The sequence below is a fragment of the Plasmodium fragile genome (assembly GCF_000956335.1).
Source record: "Plasmodium fragile strain nilgiri unplaced genomic scaffold supercont1.71, whole genome shotgun sequence".
Taxonomy (NCBI): Eukaryota; Apicomplexa; class Aconoidasida; order Haemosporida; family Plasmodiidae; genus Plasmodium; species Plasmodium fragile.
In genome coordinates, this window is record NW_012192651.1 from 75,127 (window position 1) to 95,087 (window position 19,961).

The following is a 19,961-nucleotide window of genomic DNA, read 5'->3' on the forward strand; positions in this document are numbered from 1 at the left end:
TGTCCCTGTTTTTTTTTTTTTTTTTTTTTTTTTTTTTTTTTGTTGCCAATTGAAAAAATTCTTAGGATATCTGAGTGGTGTGCTTAAAAAGTATTTATTCCCTCCCCCCGCAAATAAAAAAAATATGATCTCACTATATTTATTTCTTTTTCCAGGGGATATACTTTTCCTGAATGTGTAAAACATTGCTGCTTTCGTAAAGTTTTTAGGAAAGTGTAAGGTCTCCCGTCATGTGTGCTTCGTATGTTCCAGTTTCTCAGCATTCACATTTTGCGCATTGAACAGGGCACGGCATTTTCTTCCAACACAAATAGGGATATTAGCCTTAACATGTAGAGAAGCCCTGCCCACTAATCATGGCGCAAATATAAAAAACGCAGTAAAAACCTAGACAATTTTGGATACAAACATTTAAAAATTTCCCTTTATGAGTTGTTCTCCCAAGTTTTTAATCACACGTGTCGTTCCCCAAGATTTCCTTCTTCACGTAAAACTCTATCGGCACAAAGTTGGCAGCTCATGCAACGCTTGCAAAATGGGGATGCTGCATTCCAGTTGGGAGACACCACGCTCTTTTCATTTTTTTTTTTTTTTTTTTTTTTGTTATTCCTCTTTCACTGTTCCTATTATGTGCATAAGGAATAAGTTAAACAAAAGTGCCTCCTCTACACATTAACCCCACAACGAATAAAATGTACCCCACGGGGAGGCTGCCATACAACCATTATTCTTCCAAAAAGTAAATGGGGACAAACCCAATCCCCATGCTGTAACATCTGAGTACAATTTGACATGCACACAGAACGTTCCATCTATTTTATGAATCTGTTCTATGTATATTACCGAGACGCAAATTAAATGTTGTCTCAAAAATGCTTTGCTGACGAGGAAAAATCAATCACCAATTTTGTGCAAAAAGGGGCTAAAACATCTCAAGGGTGTAGCGGATTTATATGTCCCAAACATATGGTATATGCATATGCACGCCGTTTACTAGCCAACGTAGCGCCTCTCTACTGCAGTTGTTTTCCGTTTTACAATGGGTACAATTGAACGCGAATCGGTTAGCACCATAAAAAGGTTTCTTCTCTGTGTTTAATGTAACGGGACGCCGCTTCCATGTCGCGTTCGCCAACTCGTAAATGCTTCACGCGTCATAAGCTACTCCCTTTATGTTAAGCACATACAAAATAAGATGGGCGAATTTATCATACTCTGCTGTTTCCTTATTCAATCACATGGGTAACAACAAAATGCTGCTATTTTGCCTCTACCCGTGACGGTAACTCACTGAGGGAAACACCCTCGCTTATGTAGGCGAAAACAACGATGTTCCCACTGGAAAGATAAACTTTCACACCTATATACATCTGCAGCGTACGAACTGTAGGAGAGGAAACCTCGCTCGACTGATGAGCCCGTATGTTCTGCGCTTCTGCTCCGCAAAGGGGTTCAAACAAATTGGTCTGTGCCCCCCTCAACAAGATGAAAAGCTAACCGCCAGTTTGTGTAATTTCTACCACTGAAGTAGATACGAAAAAATGAGTGTAGCTTCCCTTTTTCTTACCCCCCTAAAGGGTAAACTACTTAACAAAATGAAAAACGACAAAGGCTATCTACTGTACAGCACGGTGACCAAACGCTTTGGAGAACTTCACCAGCCAAGAACAAAAAGCGAAAAGAAGAGCCACCTCGAAATGATTGACGAGGTGTACTTTGACATGGCGGATGCCATGAGAGAAAAAAACAAACTCGAAATGGAAGAATATAGCAGCCTACACAAAAATATTTCAGAAATTATATTGAGCCATAACACATCTAAGAAGAACCAAGTTGTGAAGAACATAATGCGATACTGCATCGAGTTAAGCAGAAGTAGCAAAATGGACGATCAAAGAAATAAAAAAAAAAAAAAAAAAAATGCGGGAGACACCAACGAACTACATATAATGGAAGAGGAAGAACTAGAAGTAGAAGAGGAAGAAAAAAAAAAAGACGTCCTGAATATCATCAAGTGCAACATAAAAGAGCACTCTAGTCAGTTCAATTCATGCGAAATTGGAATCATCCTAAAGTGCCTCCTCAAAATCAAAGTGAACGATCCATGCATGGTGAACACACTGCTGAACCACTATTTTAGACGAAATATGAAATTTTCCCAGTATGGGTCTTTATATGTACTGTACGCTTTTGCCAAGTTAAAGCTACTACCTGAACATGAAAATAAATTCAAACTACTCTGCGCAGATGTAGTAAAAAAAATTAACAATTTTGAGTTCAAAAATGTATGCTTAATTTGTAACTACTTGTCTTCCTTGTACAACTTTAACACATTTTACATCAGAAATGTGGTGCAGCAAATATGCTCTTATCTTATTGGGAAAAATTCACACAAGGAAGACCCCCATGAGAAAGACGCAGGTGTATACCCTGATTCAGTGTGGTGTCCCGATTCCATTCACTACGTGGCGAATGCATGTGCCAGGGTTAACCACTTGAACAAAGATCTGTTTCTATTTTTGAAGAACAAAATTGAAGAGAAAGCTGCGTACTTTTCCATAGACCAGCTCGTTTCTCTAACCAATGCGTACAGCAAATTCAAAAGTGCAGAAGAGGCAAACTTCCTAACATTATACATACGCATAGCAGAAGAATTAATAAATAAATCATATTTGCTGAAGCCCAGACATTTGAGCGTTTTAGCCAACTCGTTTAATAATGCATGTGTGTTACATGAGGAACTCTTCCATATCATTACAGAAAATAGTTTACACCTTTTAAGTTCTTTTGAACCAAAACAGATCGTAATGATTATACATGCCTACGTAAATATCGGCTTATCAAACAATGCACTTCTAGAGTCCATCTGGAATACTGCCGCCGTATTTATTCAGGAGTACACCCTACAGGAATTATCCATGTTGTTACAGGCCTATACAAAAAGTTCACAACACCGACAGGAATTCTTCCACCAACTCAGCCGCAAAATTTATTCCCTCATTACAACTTCTTATCCATTTCTGGAACAGAATGAGAATCTCAATTCTATAACGTACAATGATGAGAAGTACTTGGACATGATCGAAAAGGCAAAAGGGCTTGACAATTTAACTCCAGAAAACATCACATCAGATAAACTCTTCCCCATTTTATACCTTTTCATTAATCACCAATATTATTGCAGTTATATGGATAACCTCTCAAACAAGCAGGCCGCCAAACAGGATTGTTCTTTCCATTCGGGGGAGCACATCCAAATTGAAAGCCCCACAAACGGATCTCCAACAAGGAATGAATTGAATTCAAATGAAAATGAAAACAACTTTAATGGACACACATTGAATGAGCACATGAATGAGTCATACGCTTTGTTTACCAAAACGCTGGGGATGGAAGAACTTCCTCCCTCTACTCAATGTAATAGTCATTTGAGTGAGACGCCTCCTTTGACCCAAACCTCATCTGGTAAAACTAAACAACAGAAAAGCGTCGATGCACTTGAGGATCCAAACCCTGACAACAGGGATGACACGCTCGTGAAACATCCTCATGAGTATCGCTCCCCCAGCGGAAACAACCCCCCATCCGAGGTACCAAAAATGAACTACTCTAACGGCTCAAATAACCATTCCATGCACATAGACAAAATGGAACAACTGTTAATAACACATCTGAGTAAAGACATAAATTCCACCTTAATATGCTCAATAATTTATTCCTTAATTAAAGGGAACTGCTTGCTCCAGTACGACTTACTCATATGCTTATCCAAATTAGCACTCATCTTTCTTCAGCAGTTTAAAATTTCAGAGCTGGCCAATGTCTGTTCTGCTCTGTCAGAGGCTTACGTATGTGCGTCTGATGAAAATAATAGACAGAATGAACTCATAGCGAAATGGCAAAATGGGAGGGACCCCGAGGGAATCCCTGATGAGGACGCTGCTCCGTCCCAAACTGCTTCCCCATCCAGCGTGCGGACCCGCTCTGCGAAAAACAAAATTGAGAAAAACGCACCATCTTACGATGAAATGCTGTACAATTCTTCCAAACAATATTTAACCATGTGCACCCTCTTCTTCGATAACGTGCAATCATATTTGGGAAAAAAAAAAAAATCATTTACCGATGTGCACAGTACGTACAAATTGATAACTGCCTTTGGGGGCCTGCGGATGAGCAAGTACTCCTCCATCTCTTTACATTTATTTAGTCTCTCTCTCCTGGAGATTAAGCAGTTGTCCTATTTGCCCCTCCAAAAAATGGTAATTCATGTGCGCAGGAGCGGTGTAGCAAATGCACCGTGTTGGAAATACAGTCCACCCGATACCACCTAGCTACAATGCCCTTCTTACATTTCTCCGCCACTAAAATGCTCCCCTTTGTTCGAACCCCTTCCCTCAGGCAAACGCGTTCATGCAAATGAACGTCTACAATGAAGACGTCTATGCATTTATAAACAAAATACAAAAGACGAAAAAGAACAATTGAGTGTTCTTATCCGCGTTATTTGGGAACCCCTTTTTTTAAAGTACACCTTTTTTTTTGTGAATAAATATGAATAGTAATTTTTACGGTCACTCTTGGCTGTTTGTTTTCTAATTAGTTTATAGCGTTTCGTTGCGAGCGCGTAACCTACGAAGAATATTCTCCATTCATGCACACATGTCTGTCCTATGAGTGTTCCACACATGCACAACGCTCTGCAATAATGCGCATTGCACGTCGCCATATGAACTACACAAATGTTGTTTGGTAAAACTGTCAACAGGACGAAACCATGACCTTGCGCTGTCCACATAGGGACGCCACTTCGTGCACGCAAAATAGAATGCGATGTTTTACGACAACATACTTAACAAAATGGTTCGAGAGGGCAAATACACGGCACGGTTCTATTTCGTCTAACAGACTGTTGCAACGGTTTCGTAGCACCTTTTTCAGCATGGTCTCCCACCATTGATCTGTGTTGATGATGCACTCACTTTGTATAACAATGTGCAGTTCATTCTAGCCCCTTCAACTCTTGTGCCTACATTTGGTGTACTCTCCACATCACAGTATCATTTCTTTTTCAATACGATGAATATAGTGTCATAATAGTAAGTTTGCTCCAATGGATGCGCTCGCAAGCTTAATCGAAGCTCAAGTGGGGAAACCAAATCACAGAGAATTACACCATTTTTGGTTGTCCCTATTTTATGCCTTATTCTCTTCTCCTCTGTCCCCTTGTGTATTTCAATTCTACAATGTAAGTTATTCTTAAATCGACATGACCGGTATGTAAAATGTGTAGAAAAAAATAAAAATGTACAATCGTGCAGGCATACAAAGAAGGGCATCTTTGATTGAACCCAACCTTACCCATAAGTCCCCATAACCCACATACGTAGCTACCCGCTTACATAGGTTGTATTTTGACTTCCTCACGACGTGCGGTCTCTTCACATCGAGGTAAAAATTTATATATTTTTTGTGGGAGCGCCCTTGTACTAAAAAAGGATGTAATCCGCTTTAAGGAAAAAATTGGACCACTTCTACTGACGCATTTGACATATGTAGGTCAAAAAAAAAAAAAAAACAAAAAAACAAAAAGCGACGACTGCAAAATCGTATTACCCCCTAAATGGAATGTCCCCTTGTATACAGATTTTAATGCCCAGGGCGCGTAAGAATTATATGTGTTGTACTTTGCACGGCGGTACAGGTAAAAAGAACAAATAGCACGAACATATAGGTTCGGATAATACGCAGTACATGAAACTGAATTTCACAGAATATATAAAAAAGAAAAAATAAAAAAATACAGACGGCGACGGGACTCGAACCCGCAATCTTCGGTTCCGAAGACCGACGCCTTATCCATTAGGCTACGCCGTCATTAGAATAAATTCTACAATTTTAACTCTCAATCATATTTTTCATTGCCCCTATTATTTTGCTACTCTTTATTTTGTATGTAGTTCCCATTATAAGGACAAAATTTAAATTCAATTGTGCCTTTTCTTCATTTAAGAAAAGAAAAAGAAAAAGAAAAAAAAAAAATGGTTCCTTTTGTTGCTGCGCGTTGATTCGTACCTTGCCCAAATTTATGCCCCTCCGCGGCGTTCCGCAACAGCCCGCAGGAAACATCAAGCGCTCGCCAGCTCAAGGACAGTTCGCCATTACCTTAAATTGTTTATATGAGAATTTTATGATATTAAAATGAATGATAGCCAAATGGGGCCAAATAAAACGTGAAAAAATAAACGCGTCCAAGCAAAATAATAATGCGAAAATAAAGTGTCAAAAGTTACGAATGTTTGCCGCAAAATTTAGGGCAAAATCAGAAGCCGACACCGCCCCTGTCCCATTTCGACAAAGAATCAAAGTTAACGAACGCGCAACATTTGCATTAAAATGAAGAACAAACGACTTTAAACTGAAAAAAAAAAAAAAAAACAAAAATTCCCAAATGTAATATCCAAAGGATCATCCCTTTAAACGAAAACAAACACCATCCGAATATGTACTTACACATATAACGATGCATAAAATTGAAAAGGGGAAACCTGGCACAAATGCCTTTTCACTCCATTTGATGCGTTACAAAACGGTGTTTCGAAAAAACATGATACAAACGAATCAAATAAAAGCAGCTACAAGGAAATGATTAAAGCTGCCAGTAGCTACCAAAAACCTGTCACATGTTGAGATGCGTCCTTTTATCTTCTACTAAGGACGGGCGTGTACACATCAGGAGGATTACCAAATGTGCTGAGCAAAACCCCCGCCAACTAATTCTCAATTTTGCAATTCCATAAACCATCATTCAGGTAATGTATATTTTCGATGCAGATATCCTTGTTCACCTCCAAGCTAAAAAGGAAAGAAAGAAAAAAAGATTATGTATGATATGGATACAAAAACGGGGTGCACAGAAAGGGGTAGTCTAGTTCGTCCTTATCCGTACATTTCCTTTGATGACATGGTAGTTATTCCTATGGCACATGCGAATTCTTTGTCCTCCGCTCGAATTTGCTACAATAAAAAAAAGGGAAAAAAAAAAAAAAAATGGAACTGACAAGGTACTCACAAACGCGCCTGTTTCACTATATGCTCTTCCATACATGTACACATCTATACACGTTAATGACATGCCCATGTATCCTTACGACCACCGTGTTTGATTCCACATCGTCTAGCTTCCCACCGGGGGATGTAACTCCTGGACACATTATATTCGATCCACGCAGAACGTTCTTTATGGCTCCTTTGTCAACTTGTATCTGTGGCATCATGAACGGGTCTACAAAGTGGAGGGGGGACGTAAATATGGGCATACGGACATGTGCAGGCAAAAACGGGAAACAAATTAAACCTACAATGAGGGTCTATACGGTGCAGATTGACAACGCATTCTGTACAAATGCATGCGTAGGGATTCAAACAAATGTTTTATGCGCCCCGTAAGTGAAAAAAAAAAAAAAAAATCCATTTGCTTCTCACATTTGTGCACTAATTTCAAGTTGGGCATCCAAGGACCATTCCTTATTTGAAAAAAGAGCAATTCATTGTTCCCAATAATTACAGTAACGTGGTTTATGCTATGAAAAGGTAAAAAGTGGACGGGGGGTGGATGGAACAACATATGCACACTTGTTACGTTTCCACGTGTACGGTCCACTTGGTTAAGATAATGGCAATCAAAAAAAAAAAAAAAAAGAATAGATTGGTGTGGTGGCCATTTTTATCGCCTCTCCTTTTTAGTACCATTTTCCTAAAAACAGGGACCCCTTTTTGGGAAATATATCTTCAGTGAAATCTTCTAATTTGGGGTATTGCTTTAAAATCTTTAGGGGACAAAAGAGATTAATTCACGTGTAACAATTGCCTCTAAACGAGCGAGCGATGGAGTCGCAGTGAGGGGAGGAATCCACAGCACACCACATACAACAATTAGGGAGAGAATCACCATGAAATCTCCATAAAAGTGGTATAGAACTAATGTAGAGTGACAAATAGGCGCGCAACCATTTTGTCAGATCCGCGACAGCTCGTCTGCATAGATACAACCACGTCAACAAATCCGCATCAACACATCATTGCCGCAGAAAAGTCCACGTCTGCAGTCGATCTAAAACGTAGAAAGAGCGATTGCTCCTTTTTCCCATTTCACGACAACGCCAAAATGGAACTTACCGTTGCTTTGATACTCCTCTGAACTGAGGACTTCATCAAATTCTGGGAGGAAATATTGTCAGCGCAGAATCCCTTCATTTTTGTTTTTTTTCAAAGTATCTGTTAAGGCTTCTATGCAGAGATTAGGACTGGTTCAAAGCTTTATAAATGGCACAAATTTGCGCGCAAGAAAATAAAAAAAAAAAAAAAAAAAAAAAAAGTTATAATAAAGAGATCCCCACACTATTGTAAATTATCGTTTTATCTATGGCCGACTTTCTCAAACATTCTTGAAACTCCCTGCTACTGCTTAAATTTTTTCTTGCCCTGAAATATTTTAGAATAAATTATTCTCCAAAGAAAAAATATTATAACCAATGAGAACATAAAAAAAAATTCGTGCTAATTATCAGCTTAGAGGAGGGAAATTGTGGGGGGCGCGGTGGTCACCTACTACAGCCACTGTGTTACCTACTCCTTTATATATATAGCTTCTTTTGCACAGTTGCTTCGCAGGCAGTGCGCAGCGTACTTTTTTTTTTTTAAACCGGGAGGCAGTAAATCTCCACTGTGCTCAAACGTACACAGTATGTACATAAGTTAACAATCCCGCACATGTTCGCACAAGGAAAAAATGAGAAACGCTGAATACGTTTTCACATAACCCCTAATTGAAAAAAAAAAATTCTTAAAAATGCCACACAAAAAAAAGCAAAAGCAAAATCGAGAGGAAAGGAACGAGAAAGTAAAGGAAACATAATAAAAAGTGTAAAAAGAGTTGTACGTACAAACTGCACGATTGCAGGGGACGCAAAAAAAAATGTGAACATGTCAAGACCCGTTCGGCCTCTTCTCCAGTAGGTATATATATGTACAACCCCAATATGACGCATACGTACAGTGTGTACGAAGGGTGGTCGCACTTTGTATAAACCCTTCAGGATGTCTCCCGGGCGTGATTAAAGCGTGTACTCAAAAGGCGTTATTGAAAGACTACCACGACGGGGAGAATACCCGCGCTTAACTAATTATTCTTTTCGCTATTTAATAAATTAACACCAAAAAAAAAAAAAAGGAAGGCAAAATGTGGAAAAATAAAAGTACCATAAAAATAATGAAAAACGAACGGGCGAAAATGGAAAATACATAATACGCAAACACACACACTTTTTTCTGTACGTGTGGGCGTTTTTCCTGCGCAGGGGGATCGTACTAAAAATTGCGAATTTAAAAAGGTGGCGAAGTGGCGCACATAAATGGCGACGACGAAGCGACGATCTCTTGGAGAATCGCGCGAGGCATTAAAAATGAGCAAAGTGATAGTTACAAAAAACACAACCACACAAATATATAAATGGTAAAAAAATAGTAATAGCGATAATAGTAGCAATAAAAGTAGCGAAATAATAGCGATAAAGTAATCAAAAAAAAAAAAAAAAAAACAAAGGAGCAACACACAAAAAAGAAAAGGGGCTAGCTAACGAACGCTGATATGGCTTAATAAACGTACGCCTTTATGCAAGTGTGCCCATCCATACATATAAACTTTCACATGTCTGGGCCAGGGGTAGAACAATATTCTTCTCCATTTGTTGAAACAAATTGGAAGGAAGTGTAATGTTCCTAGTTTCACGATGGGTGTAGAAAGCAAACAGATTGAGAACTTGATTATTCTGTTCTTTGTCTTTTCAAATGTTCTTATGCTCGTGTTCATATGCATGTGGTACAAGTGCGCTAGGAGACATATACACGTCCACTTATTCACGTGATAACGGCGGTTTTCACTTTTTACTAATCTGAAATAATGGGACCACAGAAAAGGTTCTCCTTGGCCATGCGGGGGGGGGAAAGGAACAAAATTTGTCATTTTATCCCCCTCCTACACTCACGCCTTCTCGTCGCCGGAGCTTTGATTCTCTTCACTGATATTTTCATCGGAGTCTTTTTCATGTTCTTTATTCTGTTCATGCTCACCCTGGTTATCATTACCCTTGCCATTATCGTTGCTGCTTCCGCTGTCGCTACCATTACCGCTTCCATCTCCTCTGCTGTTTCTGCCGCTTCCTTCTATACCGTTGCCACCATCGCTGCTTCCATTCCCCTCCAGGTTGTCCATTTTAGACTTATCACTCAGTGAGCACATAGTCATAGGCAAATGATGTGAAATGAAAAAAGACGTAGGAGTTCTAAACGATTCTGCATTTATATCCATTTTATTACATTCTAAATTTTGCAAAAGTTTTGACAAAATTCCATCCTCATGTAAATCTTGCATAGACCTCAACTGACTTTTCACATCATCATTTGATATCATCCTTCCTTCAATTATTTTGGCAAATGCGTTTAAGTTCACTTCCACATTGTTCAGGTAGTCCAGGAGTCCTATTCTGTGTTTTATTCCTTCGACGATCTGGGGGGACAGTGCGCGGGGGGATGTTACCCATGTATGGAGGGGTTACAATGGCCCCAATGCATAAATCAGCCTACGTACGGCACCACTAATGACAGATCAAAAAAATTCAAGAAGACATACGCACACGAAGGAAGACCCAAACAAGCAATGTCGCAATGGCGCACAAAACAAGCGTGCCTTACCTTCTTCTGTATCAACTTCTTATTCTGCTTATTCTCATTTTTCCATTGTTCCCTTATCTGGTTAAGTGAAAACTCCAGGTCCACATCCCACTTCATGTCCTTCAAAAAGGGAAAAAGCAAATCGCACATAAATCAGGCAATCTATACATTTAACATCGGCGGGGAGTGGTACTATCTTCACCACTCCTCATTCAAGTGTGCACCTTTACCTCCTCAGATACATTACTATACATATTGCGTTATATTATTTTATTCTATTTTATGCTATTCTTACCTGAATCAACTTCGCCACTGTCATTCCAGATGGGTCGAATTTATTCTCGGGGGGTTCCCCAATGTTCGGAATGGAAATATCATCAACGTTCACATCCAATTCAATGTTAGATTCCTTTATCTGGTCGACACTCAGGTGAAAATCGCTCACAGTTTTCTCACCATACAGGGAGATCAGTGAACTAATCATGTTATTAGGATCTACTTTTATCGATTCTAAAATTTCGCAAATCTTATTCCACTCCTTTATTAACATGCTCATACATTCGCTCTGTTGTTCCCAATACTGACATATCAAATTATGTTCTTCAACTTTTATTTCCCTTTCCTTTGGGCTCATTTGTGGCTTCACATTGTCTTCTTTTTTCTGCGGGTCGGGGCATCAAAACGGCATGTGTGGGAAGTGCTCGCTTAAGCGTATATTACGTGTGTCCTCAGATGCGCACACACGTATCCAACTCATCAACATTGCACATGTTGTAAAAATGAAATAATGTACGCGGGTCGAATACACATGTGTGTGCTGTCCAGTCCTTTGTTTATCCACACACTACACAACAATCAAATGCATTTTTTTTCCCACTCCCCCAATAGGGAGCCAACTCAATTGTAACTGCTTCCCGCGCAACCATTTTTCACTCAGATGCTGTTGCCCATCTCCACCTACCAGTTCGCTTTCCTTAGATATGTCAGCCGCATTGGCCTCTGCAAATTTTTTCTTAATTTCTGAATTTATTTGGTTTCCTAACAAGGCTATCAATTTGAGGATCATTTTTTTCCTCTTCTCGTTAAAGACTTCCTTAATTTCTTCCTTTTCCATGCTCTTTAAAATGTACTTGTAGTAATTGTTTGAAACCTACGAAAGGGAAATATTAGGGGAAAAAAAAACATTAACGGGAACAACATTTAGGGGGCAAACCTTTAGAATGTGTAATCGCCGGGCGGCTAGCTTCCGTTCAAGAGTGCAAGAACAACTCGGACGGGTGTCCACACTTATGCATCGATCCCCATATGCAGCTTACCGTGTGGGCCAGGCTCATCAACTTTGCGCTGTTATTTTTTCCAGGCAATTGGGAGTAATCTATGGGCTCCATGGTGTAACTCGCAAATGGGTTCGGTATGTCATATTTTTCGAGCAACCCAGTAACATGTTGAATTTTCTTTAACTTAATTTCTGTGGCATTTTTTACTTTATTTGAATCCAAAACGACTTTGTTATTTGCTTCGCTTTTCTTTTCTTGTCTCAGTCTCGTTTTTGGCTCATCAAATATCGAAGCCCTCTTTTTTTCAGTAATGCTTTTGTCAATTTTTAAATTTCTTAATTCTTCCGATAGAATGTGATCTTCAATTTTTTTATTTAATTCTTTTTCATTATCTTCCCCATTCAGTGACTTATTTTTATTTTCATTTTTTCCTTGTGATTTGTTTTCTTGGTTCCCTTGGGACAACTTAAACTTGACGCTCAGTGATGATCCACTTTTGTTTCTCAGCGACGCTCCCCTGATTATGGACTTGAGCTGTGCGGAAGGGGGTGCACAATGCAAAAAAAGGAAGGGAAATTGCAAATGTGTAAAACGAATAGATATATATTTGTCTAGACGCTACACCGATGTATGCATGTATGTATGTATGGATGGATGAACCGATGCATGCGCACAACGCGCATTCGCCACTACGAGTGCATTACATTTTTATCGTTTTCTGCTCCACTTAGGGACTCTTTCGACTTTTCCAGTGACTCTGCGAAGGAGGTAAGAGGGGGGAATTAACTATAAATAAGGAACGATGAAATATGCAATTGGAGGGTAACACCGAGGAACGAATAATTATCGCTCCCACACAGGGCAAGACGTGTCCCACATAGAAACTTGTTCATGCCGCTTCTGCAAAGACAAACCTTTCAACGACTCGTCGGACTCCGGAACGACACAGGACGCGATATTAGGAATATCATCGCTCTTCTGATGATACGTGCTGGTTATAATGTGATGCTTGACATTATCATTTTGATTAACGAAAAGGGGCGAAGAGGACTGCAAAGTAACATGAGTAACATCATCATATTCACTAACCTCAACCACTGACTTTGGAATCAGTGCATATATTTTCTCATTTAAATTTTCGTTCTTTGACAGTGCCTTTAATGCATAAGGGTCTACTTGTTCGTTTATCGGGATGGCTGTACTATACATTTCGACTAAGGACTTTCCATAACTAACTATGCTCTTTTTTTTTTTTTTTACTTGTTTTTTGTTCTCGGCTGGTAGTCTGATGATTGTGAGCGCGCCTTTTTCTGCAGTTACGTGGGGGGGGGAGGAAAAAGAGGAATGGAATTGGAAGCAAAAGAGTATGCACAATGGACTGTTCATAACATGGGCAACCATATGGGTCTTCCATCGGAGCGTAGTAGCTGTCGCAATTTCTCCACTACGCCACTTTGAACGGCGCACACATTCCTCATCGGCATACCGCTTTTAGAATCGTGCGAATAGCTGCTGTGGTAAGTTCGCGAATCCTCAGGGTTGTCTATGTCTAACGGGAGTAGAGGGTACAAGAGCAAATGAGCCGACTAAGCAAGCGTTGGGGTAAGCAGACGCAGGGTTAAAAACTGGAGTAGACATACGCAAAGCAAAACACAAGCTGGGCGAAAAGCCCCAGGGGCGCACCTGAGTAGCAGACATCGGGGTAGCCATCCTGCTGGTACTCCACGTAGGCACAACTAATCTCAGGCGTGCATTCCTCGTCGGGGTAATATTCTTCCGAGTACGTCGTACATCCAGTGCCATAGGAGCCTCTTTTCTTACTGTCCTTTGGATAATTCATCATACTATCGTGGTGAAGTCTCCTCATACTTCTCTCTGGGTAGTGCTTATAATTCATTTTTCGGTTAGCATAATTATGCTCCTTTCTCGGGTTGTAATCATTTTCATCCAAGTCAACATCCTCATTCGCGTTTTCGCTCATATATTCCTCGTCGTTGTCATTTACATTTTCGTAAAAAAAATTATGTACATGATGACTATCATTATTATTATAATCCTCTGATGAATGGTACCTATGGTAATCTTCATCATTTGGAGGATCATACTTCATGGCTTTCTTTCCTTTATATATCCCTTGCATATTATTGGAACGTTTTCTAACCTGTTTAGCGTCCTCATACTTGGGGGTACTACCATACACGTTTACATTTTGCGGGAGAGTCTTATCCCTCATATGGTGCATACTAGCACCTGTATTCCCCTTAGACATTGTATTGGCATTAGCCAAATAACCTGCATTCGCATTAACCCCAGACATACTAGGGATGACATCATTTGAATTCTCCAAATTTCCACTTCTCCCCTCACATGTTATCATATTCGTATTATCATTACCAAACTCTGGGGATACTTTTCCCGAATCGATTGTATTATACTCATAACTTTTGGAAGGAGCATTCACATCTGCCCTTTCAAACAATCTTTGCTTCTCCCCCATGTTGGCATTTCCACTCCCATTAGGACCATTACCTCCGTCTTTCTTAAATGACTGATTAGCCTTATTACCACTTGTACTATTATTCACACAACTATTGGTGGTTGAGACACCTACCAATTGTGGGCACTCATTGTATTCGCCTGTGGCTACATATTCATCCTCCTCCTTACCGCCCAATGGAGCACCTTTGTCTGATGCATTAATTCCCTTTTCATTATTTGTAGACAAATTTTTGGAATACATTTTACCTTCTCCTTTGGTCTCATCCAAGCGGACACTATAGTCGGCTGGGTTTTCCTTAATGTCATCCATCATATCCTTCATATGTGGGTCCACAAATTTAGAACCAAAATTTTTTTCAAAAGTATTTTGACGGGAATAATTCGAGTCTATGGTACTTAGGGAAAAATTCTGGTGCTCTTTTTTTCTGTTTCCATCTTTATCAACCGCGTATTTATGTTGAGGCATATTTTTCTCATTTTTAGACCCCTGGGGGTAATTGCTATACATGTTCCTTCTCATATTAGGGTTATGCTGTTTGAATGCATAATTATTATTGACTCTGTCGTGATCCACAACCATGTCGTCATTATGCTTACTATAGTTTGTTCCTTTTTTCGATACATTTTTGGGGTTCATCATGGCGCCCTTACTATTAGGAACATTTTTACTCTTCTGAAACTCGTTATGTCCCAAACCTGTCTCTACATCATTATCACTCATTTTGTTATTTTCGATAAAATTTTCCTCATTCAAAATCTTATCCTTTGCCCCTAGTGTATCGTTTTTATAGCTACCCTTTCTACCCATGACATTGTTCATATTGGGATTACTACCTTGTTCGATATGATTTTTCTGGTATACTTTGTCCCTTCCCATGTAGGAAATGGGTTGAGATCGTAGTGGTGGTTGTGCCCCTTGTGTGCCTACCCCTGCTGTCCCCATCGGAACTGTCCCTTGGGGAGGATTCCTATAATCGGCATTACCATACTTGTTCTGATTTCTGTTCATCTTGGAGTAGTTATAATTGGCGTTATGATCATTGTTACTTTTGTTGTACATTAAATTGTTCTTTCCAAAGTGATCTACATTTTGTTTCTGACTATGTGCCCCTTCCACGGTACCACCTTTTTCATTCTTCATAGCTTCGCCGGTGTTGTTACCGCCACTTCCACTTGGAGCTCCCTTTAAATCGTTAAACTTGCGACGCGGTGCGCTGCCACTCGCACTTGGGACAGCACCCATACTAGCCATGGTATTATTCACATCGTCATACGCAGAATTCGCTTTTAAACTATTCTCCTCATTATAGTAACCTATTCTTCGAAACTTGGATCGATCCTTCGCCAAATTATTATTGTCGCCATACTTTTTGTCCATGTAATTTTTACCAACGTGTTCACTCAGAACGGTGTTTTTCGGCTTGACAAATTCCTTTTCCTCATTATTCGTAGCATTTATTTTTTCATAATAATTCTTCTTTTTCAAACTACTGTTAGCGTTGTTATAAATTTTATTCTTTATCATATTTTCTTTGTCTAAAATTTTATGCTTAATCTCTTTATTGCTGAAACCATATATTGTTTCATCATTCATTTCCTTTCGTCTATTTCCATGAGTTGGAAAATTTGGATTAACCATAGATTTGGGATGGTTGGCGCTACTATATGTTATGGGTTTGTAAAGAGTTTGATCAGTTCTGTCTTTTTTTATTTGAAAAATGTGCTTCACGTTTTTTCTCTTTTGTATATTCGAAATGCTTCTCCTGTTGGAATTATGCATAGTGTTTTTTGCTCTACCTGGTGGGGCCTACTACACATGTGTATGAACATATGCGTGTAGCAACGTGCACACGGTCGGAAGACTTTTAGGTGTTCGCAGTCGGGGCGGTACACTGCGCTAATGCGGCTCGGAGAGATGCATACGGTGCAAAGGCAGGGCACAAGTGCAGATGTACAGAAGCACAAATATACAAATGTGCTTATCCGCGCGCATATGCAAACGCCCGCGTGCGAAAACTGGTCTAGTACACGAATATGCCGATTCGTTAACGCTTGCACGTGCGGGGTCTCCCAACTCACGCAACCACAAACAAATACACTCAAACAAATAAAAAAAAAAAGTGTGACAAGTCAGAAGGCGCGGAAAAATAACTCAAATGCGCAGAACCATTAAAAGTACAATGGTTGGAAAATAAAAAAAAAAAAAAAAAAAGCGCAAATGTATAAAGTACAGACATACACAATGCCATGTATGTTCATTCACTCTTTACGCATCTCCTAAAATTTTGGCTACTCTTACTTTCCCGTCGATATGTCCGATTTTTTTGTTTATCAAAAACGTTACACTTTCATTTTGATATAACAAAGACATAACCGTGTCATTTAAAATGGCACTATTTTCGTTTCTTTTTTTTTTAATCTGTTAAATGGGAAAGAAATGATATCTTCAGTGATGTATTTTCCTTTTTTTCCTTTTTCCTGGCGCAAATTAACATTTTTTTTTTTTTTACATAATTACGCATATGCAATTTTTTTGCGCATACATTTCCGTTCATTTATGCAAGTATATGCGTGTATAGTACATGTGAACATTTTTCCTTTTTTTTTTTTTTTTTTTTTCTTGTTTTGTTGGGGTCCCAGTAAAATTGCTCTTAAAAGGAAACTGAAATGAACTTTCGCATTTTCACCCATTAAAGAGATAACAAAGAAAATGACACGCAATTGTGCTATTTGTTACGATAAAGGAAAAGAAGAAATGCACAATAGGGATACCCATATCTGCCCAAAAAAAAAAAAAAAAAAAAGCGATACGATACGATTGGCAATATACATACCATACTATGCGTTACGAAGAAGTGTGAAAATTCCCCACCCCATCCGCTCAGCAACAAATAAAAATGCCTTTCCGCGAAAAATAAGAAATGTGAGAAAAGCGCAAACACTGTATGTCCTGAGCCCCCTGTTCTTTAACCAAATTTACACGTTAAAAAATTGAAACATAAAATGCGTAAATGAGTATATTTTTTTATCATATTCTTCTGCCACATTTTCGTAATTTTCTCACTTTTTTTTTTGTATCCTCATATGGGTTTATCTGCTTTTTTTTTTTTTTTTTTTTTCCTTCCCTCTGCATGTGTGTGTGTGTGTGTACAAAGTTCTGCCAGCATGTTTTTCCATGGGCATTATTTTTCCCCTCACATTTTAAATTTGTCCTTAAGTTATTTACAACGTGTAAAAATGATGTGTACACATGTACACATACTTACGACTTTATTACTTAATTTTATGCTTAAGAATATTTACCACATAACCATAAAACGGGCGAACATTCCCCCATAAGGTGAAGAGGAGCTATACCCAAAAAAATTTTCTCCCTACGTGTCATTATTTTCCTACTTAATTATGACACATGATGATTGCCTTGACAAATTCGTACACCTTCCGTTTTCATTTTCAAACAAAAACAAAAAAAAAAAAAACGGCAATGGCCCAAACATGAACTCTAAATTGGTTTCCATCCATTACGAGGGAATGTATTCCCACCAGGTGGTAATTTCCGTGGGGCAAAATTACTGCTTGGTACTGTGGGTGTGTCATTGCACCATTCACACATTGACTAATTTACAATTTGGTTACAGTTTTTGTAAAAAAAAAACAAATTAAATAACGGTGAGATTGAAAACAGGAAGCAGAAATTCCCTCAAAAGGGGAACCTCCATGTTATAAAAAACAAACTGACAAAAAAAAAAAAAAAAAAAAACAAAAAACAAAAAACTCTAAAAAAAAGTTTCCACAACGAGCAGTTTACCATTTTTATGCTATCATAAAAAAAAAAATGCCAGCTTAAAAGTACGATTTCCTCACTCCAATCTTTTTCAACCTGTCCAAGTACTCCACACTCTTCGAACTGGGTATGAATCCAAACTTCTTGTGATCGTCCTGGCGAAAAAAAAAGGGGGCAATTTCTCGTTTGCGCCTCACATCCGCGAATGTGAAGGATAAATGCGCAAGCAGGGTCGTACAAAGAATACACACGTAAGCGCAAGCGTAACATAAGGACATGCGCATCTTCATATTCTTAGCGTAACCACATTTATGCGCCATCCCATGTTCAACTTTTCTGGTACCGGCTACCCAAACTACACAAGCACACACGAAGAGGGTTATTCCCTTCGCGTTCACTCCACTACCCAGTTGCGCTGTTCTTACCGAAAATATCACGTCGACAAAATTAAGGACCTTAATTTTGTTATTTTTCAGGGGCGTATTTGCAATAGCACTCTTCAAATCCTCCACATCGAAAAACAAAGGCACAATGTCTGTGGAATCCCGTTGTAGGTAATACCCGTCTACATAAAAAACAGGACATACCAATTCGCTTTTTTTATTAAAGGATAAAAATAAAAGCGCATTTTGCATTTGTCTCTTTGACGGTATTAATTTCCAGCAGACGTTATTTTTGCCCACATGAGGATTTCTCTTCTCGGCTTTTTTCAAAAGTAAAAATTCGTTTATCAGCTCATAAGCCTTCTGCATATTCAAGTAATGTATTTTTATATTCCTGGTATTTCTCACCCCATTGCTATTTACTATATCCTTCAACATATTCTCCGCATCGTACGGACATAGAAAAAGGTAACACACTTGTTTTTCATTCTCGTGAAATATGTAGGGCGAATTATTATAATTTGTCAATATGTACACTGGGATGACATTCAGCTTCTCATCTATGGACCTCTCATGATATTTCTTCTTCCAGAAGTTAAAACTTATTTTACTCCTTAATAAGCACAGGTTTCTTTCGCGCACTGTTCTCCTGTACGTTCTATCGTTAGTTACTAATAAGCCTATGTCCCTTTCAACTCCTGTGTCTATTTTCAAGCCTCTCAAAGCATGAAGCATATATATACAGAAAAAAAGGATCAAAAACATCTTGGGATATTTTTGTACCCTATCGTCTGATGCCTTAAACGGTGCCTGCCTATGTGCAGGGCAGACGTGTAAGAGTATGGCAAATTTTTTCCTCGATCATGGGAGAGAGAGATGGGTGGGTTGCACTGGAGTGATTGCCTCTAGGTAAGGGTTGAGCATGCTGTGGGATGATCTTCGTATAGTGAAAGAGGAGCTAGAAAAAAAAAAAGAAAATGGTTCTTCTGTGTAAGTCAATTGTGCTTATCTGTTTCTATCCTATTTCAAGTATGGATTTGTTTACAATTTGGTGTTACGTGGCATCATACGTATGGAATTTGCTCTATGACTGTTTTTTCCCCTATCATGCTCCACACCTAGCGTTTTGTTTAAATGTATGTGCGTTTGTATGTGCGCGCTTTATACATACACAGTTTGACAACCTTTGGGGCTAATTCAAAAAAAAAAAAAAAATGAGGGTGCGTGAACAAAAAGAGAAAAGTTTATTTTTTCAAAAATTTGCACATTCACCTTTTCCGGGACTCC

General features: G+C 39.0%; 4 protein-coding genes and 1 non-coding gene across 5 annotated transcripts; 1 reads left to right on the forward strand and 4 right to left on the reverse strand.

Annotated features, from left to right (window-relative positions):
• Positions 1-1,541: 1,541 nt before the first annotated feature.
• On the forward strand, positions 1,542-4,488 carry AK88_04673 (uncharacterized protein; the record flags this gene model as incomplete). The annotated part of the gene is made up of 2 exons (XM_012482282.1): positions 1,542-4,262; positions 4,402-4,488. 2 exons carry the CDS (start codon positions 1,542-1,544, stop codon positions 4,486-4,488), a joined length of 2,808 nt encoding a protein of 935 aa, XP_012337705.1.
• Positions 4,489-5,804: 1,316 nt separating this feature from the next.
• Positions 5,805-5,877, reverse strand: AK88_04674. Its single transcript has one exon. It is a non-coding gene; the product is annotated as a tRNA-Arg (tRNA).
• An 896-nt stretch (positions 5,878-6,773) lies between these two features.
• On the reverse strand, positions 6,774-8,256 carry AK88_04675 (uncharacterized protein; the record flags this gene model as incomplete). Its single annotated transcript, XM_012482283.1, has 6 exons — positions 6,774-6,855; positions 6,950-7,017; positions 7,152-7,285; positions 7,486-7,583; positions 7,750-7,829; positions 8,179-8,256. The coding sequence occupies 6 exons, from the start codon at positions 8,254-8,256 to the stop codon at positions 6,774-6,776; spliced, it is 540 nt and encodes a 179-aa protein (XP_012337706.1).
• Positions 8,257-10,042: 1,786 nt separating this feature from the next.
• On the reverse strand, positions 10,043-16,287 carry AK88_04676 (uncharacterized protein; the record flags this gene model as incomplete). The annotated part of the gene is made up of 9 exons (XM_012482284.1): positions 10,043-10,567; positions 10,753-10,851; positions 11,027-11,392; positions 11,693-11,881; positions 12,048-12,542; positions 12,713-12,765; positions 12,923-13,318; positions 13,495-13,557; positions 13,692-16,287. 9 exons carry the CDS (start codon positions 16,285-16,287, stop codon positions 10,043-10,045), a joined length of 4,782 nt encoding a protein of 1,593 aa, XP_012337707.1.
• Positions 16,288-18,350: 2,063 nt separating this feature from the next.
• On the reverse strand, positions 18,351-19,439 carry AK88_04677 (uncharacterized protein; the record flags this gene model as incomplete). Its single annotated transcript, XM_012482285.1, has 2 exons — positions 18,351-18,446; positions 18,717-19,439. The coding sequence occupies 2 exons, from the start codon at positions 19,437-19,439 to the stop codon at positions 18,351-18,353; spliced, it is 819 nt and encodes a 272-aa protein (XP_012337708.1).
• Positions 19,440-19,961: the final 522 nt, after the last annotated feature.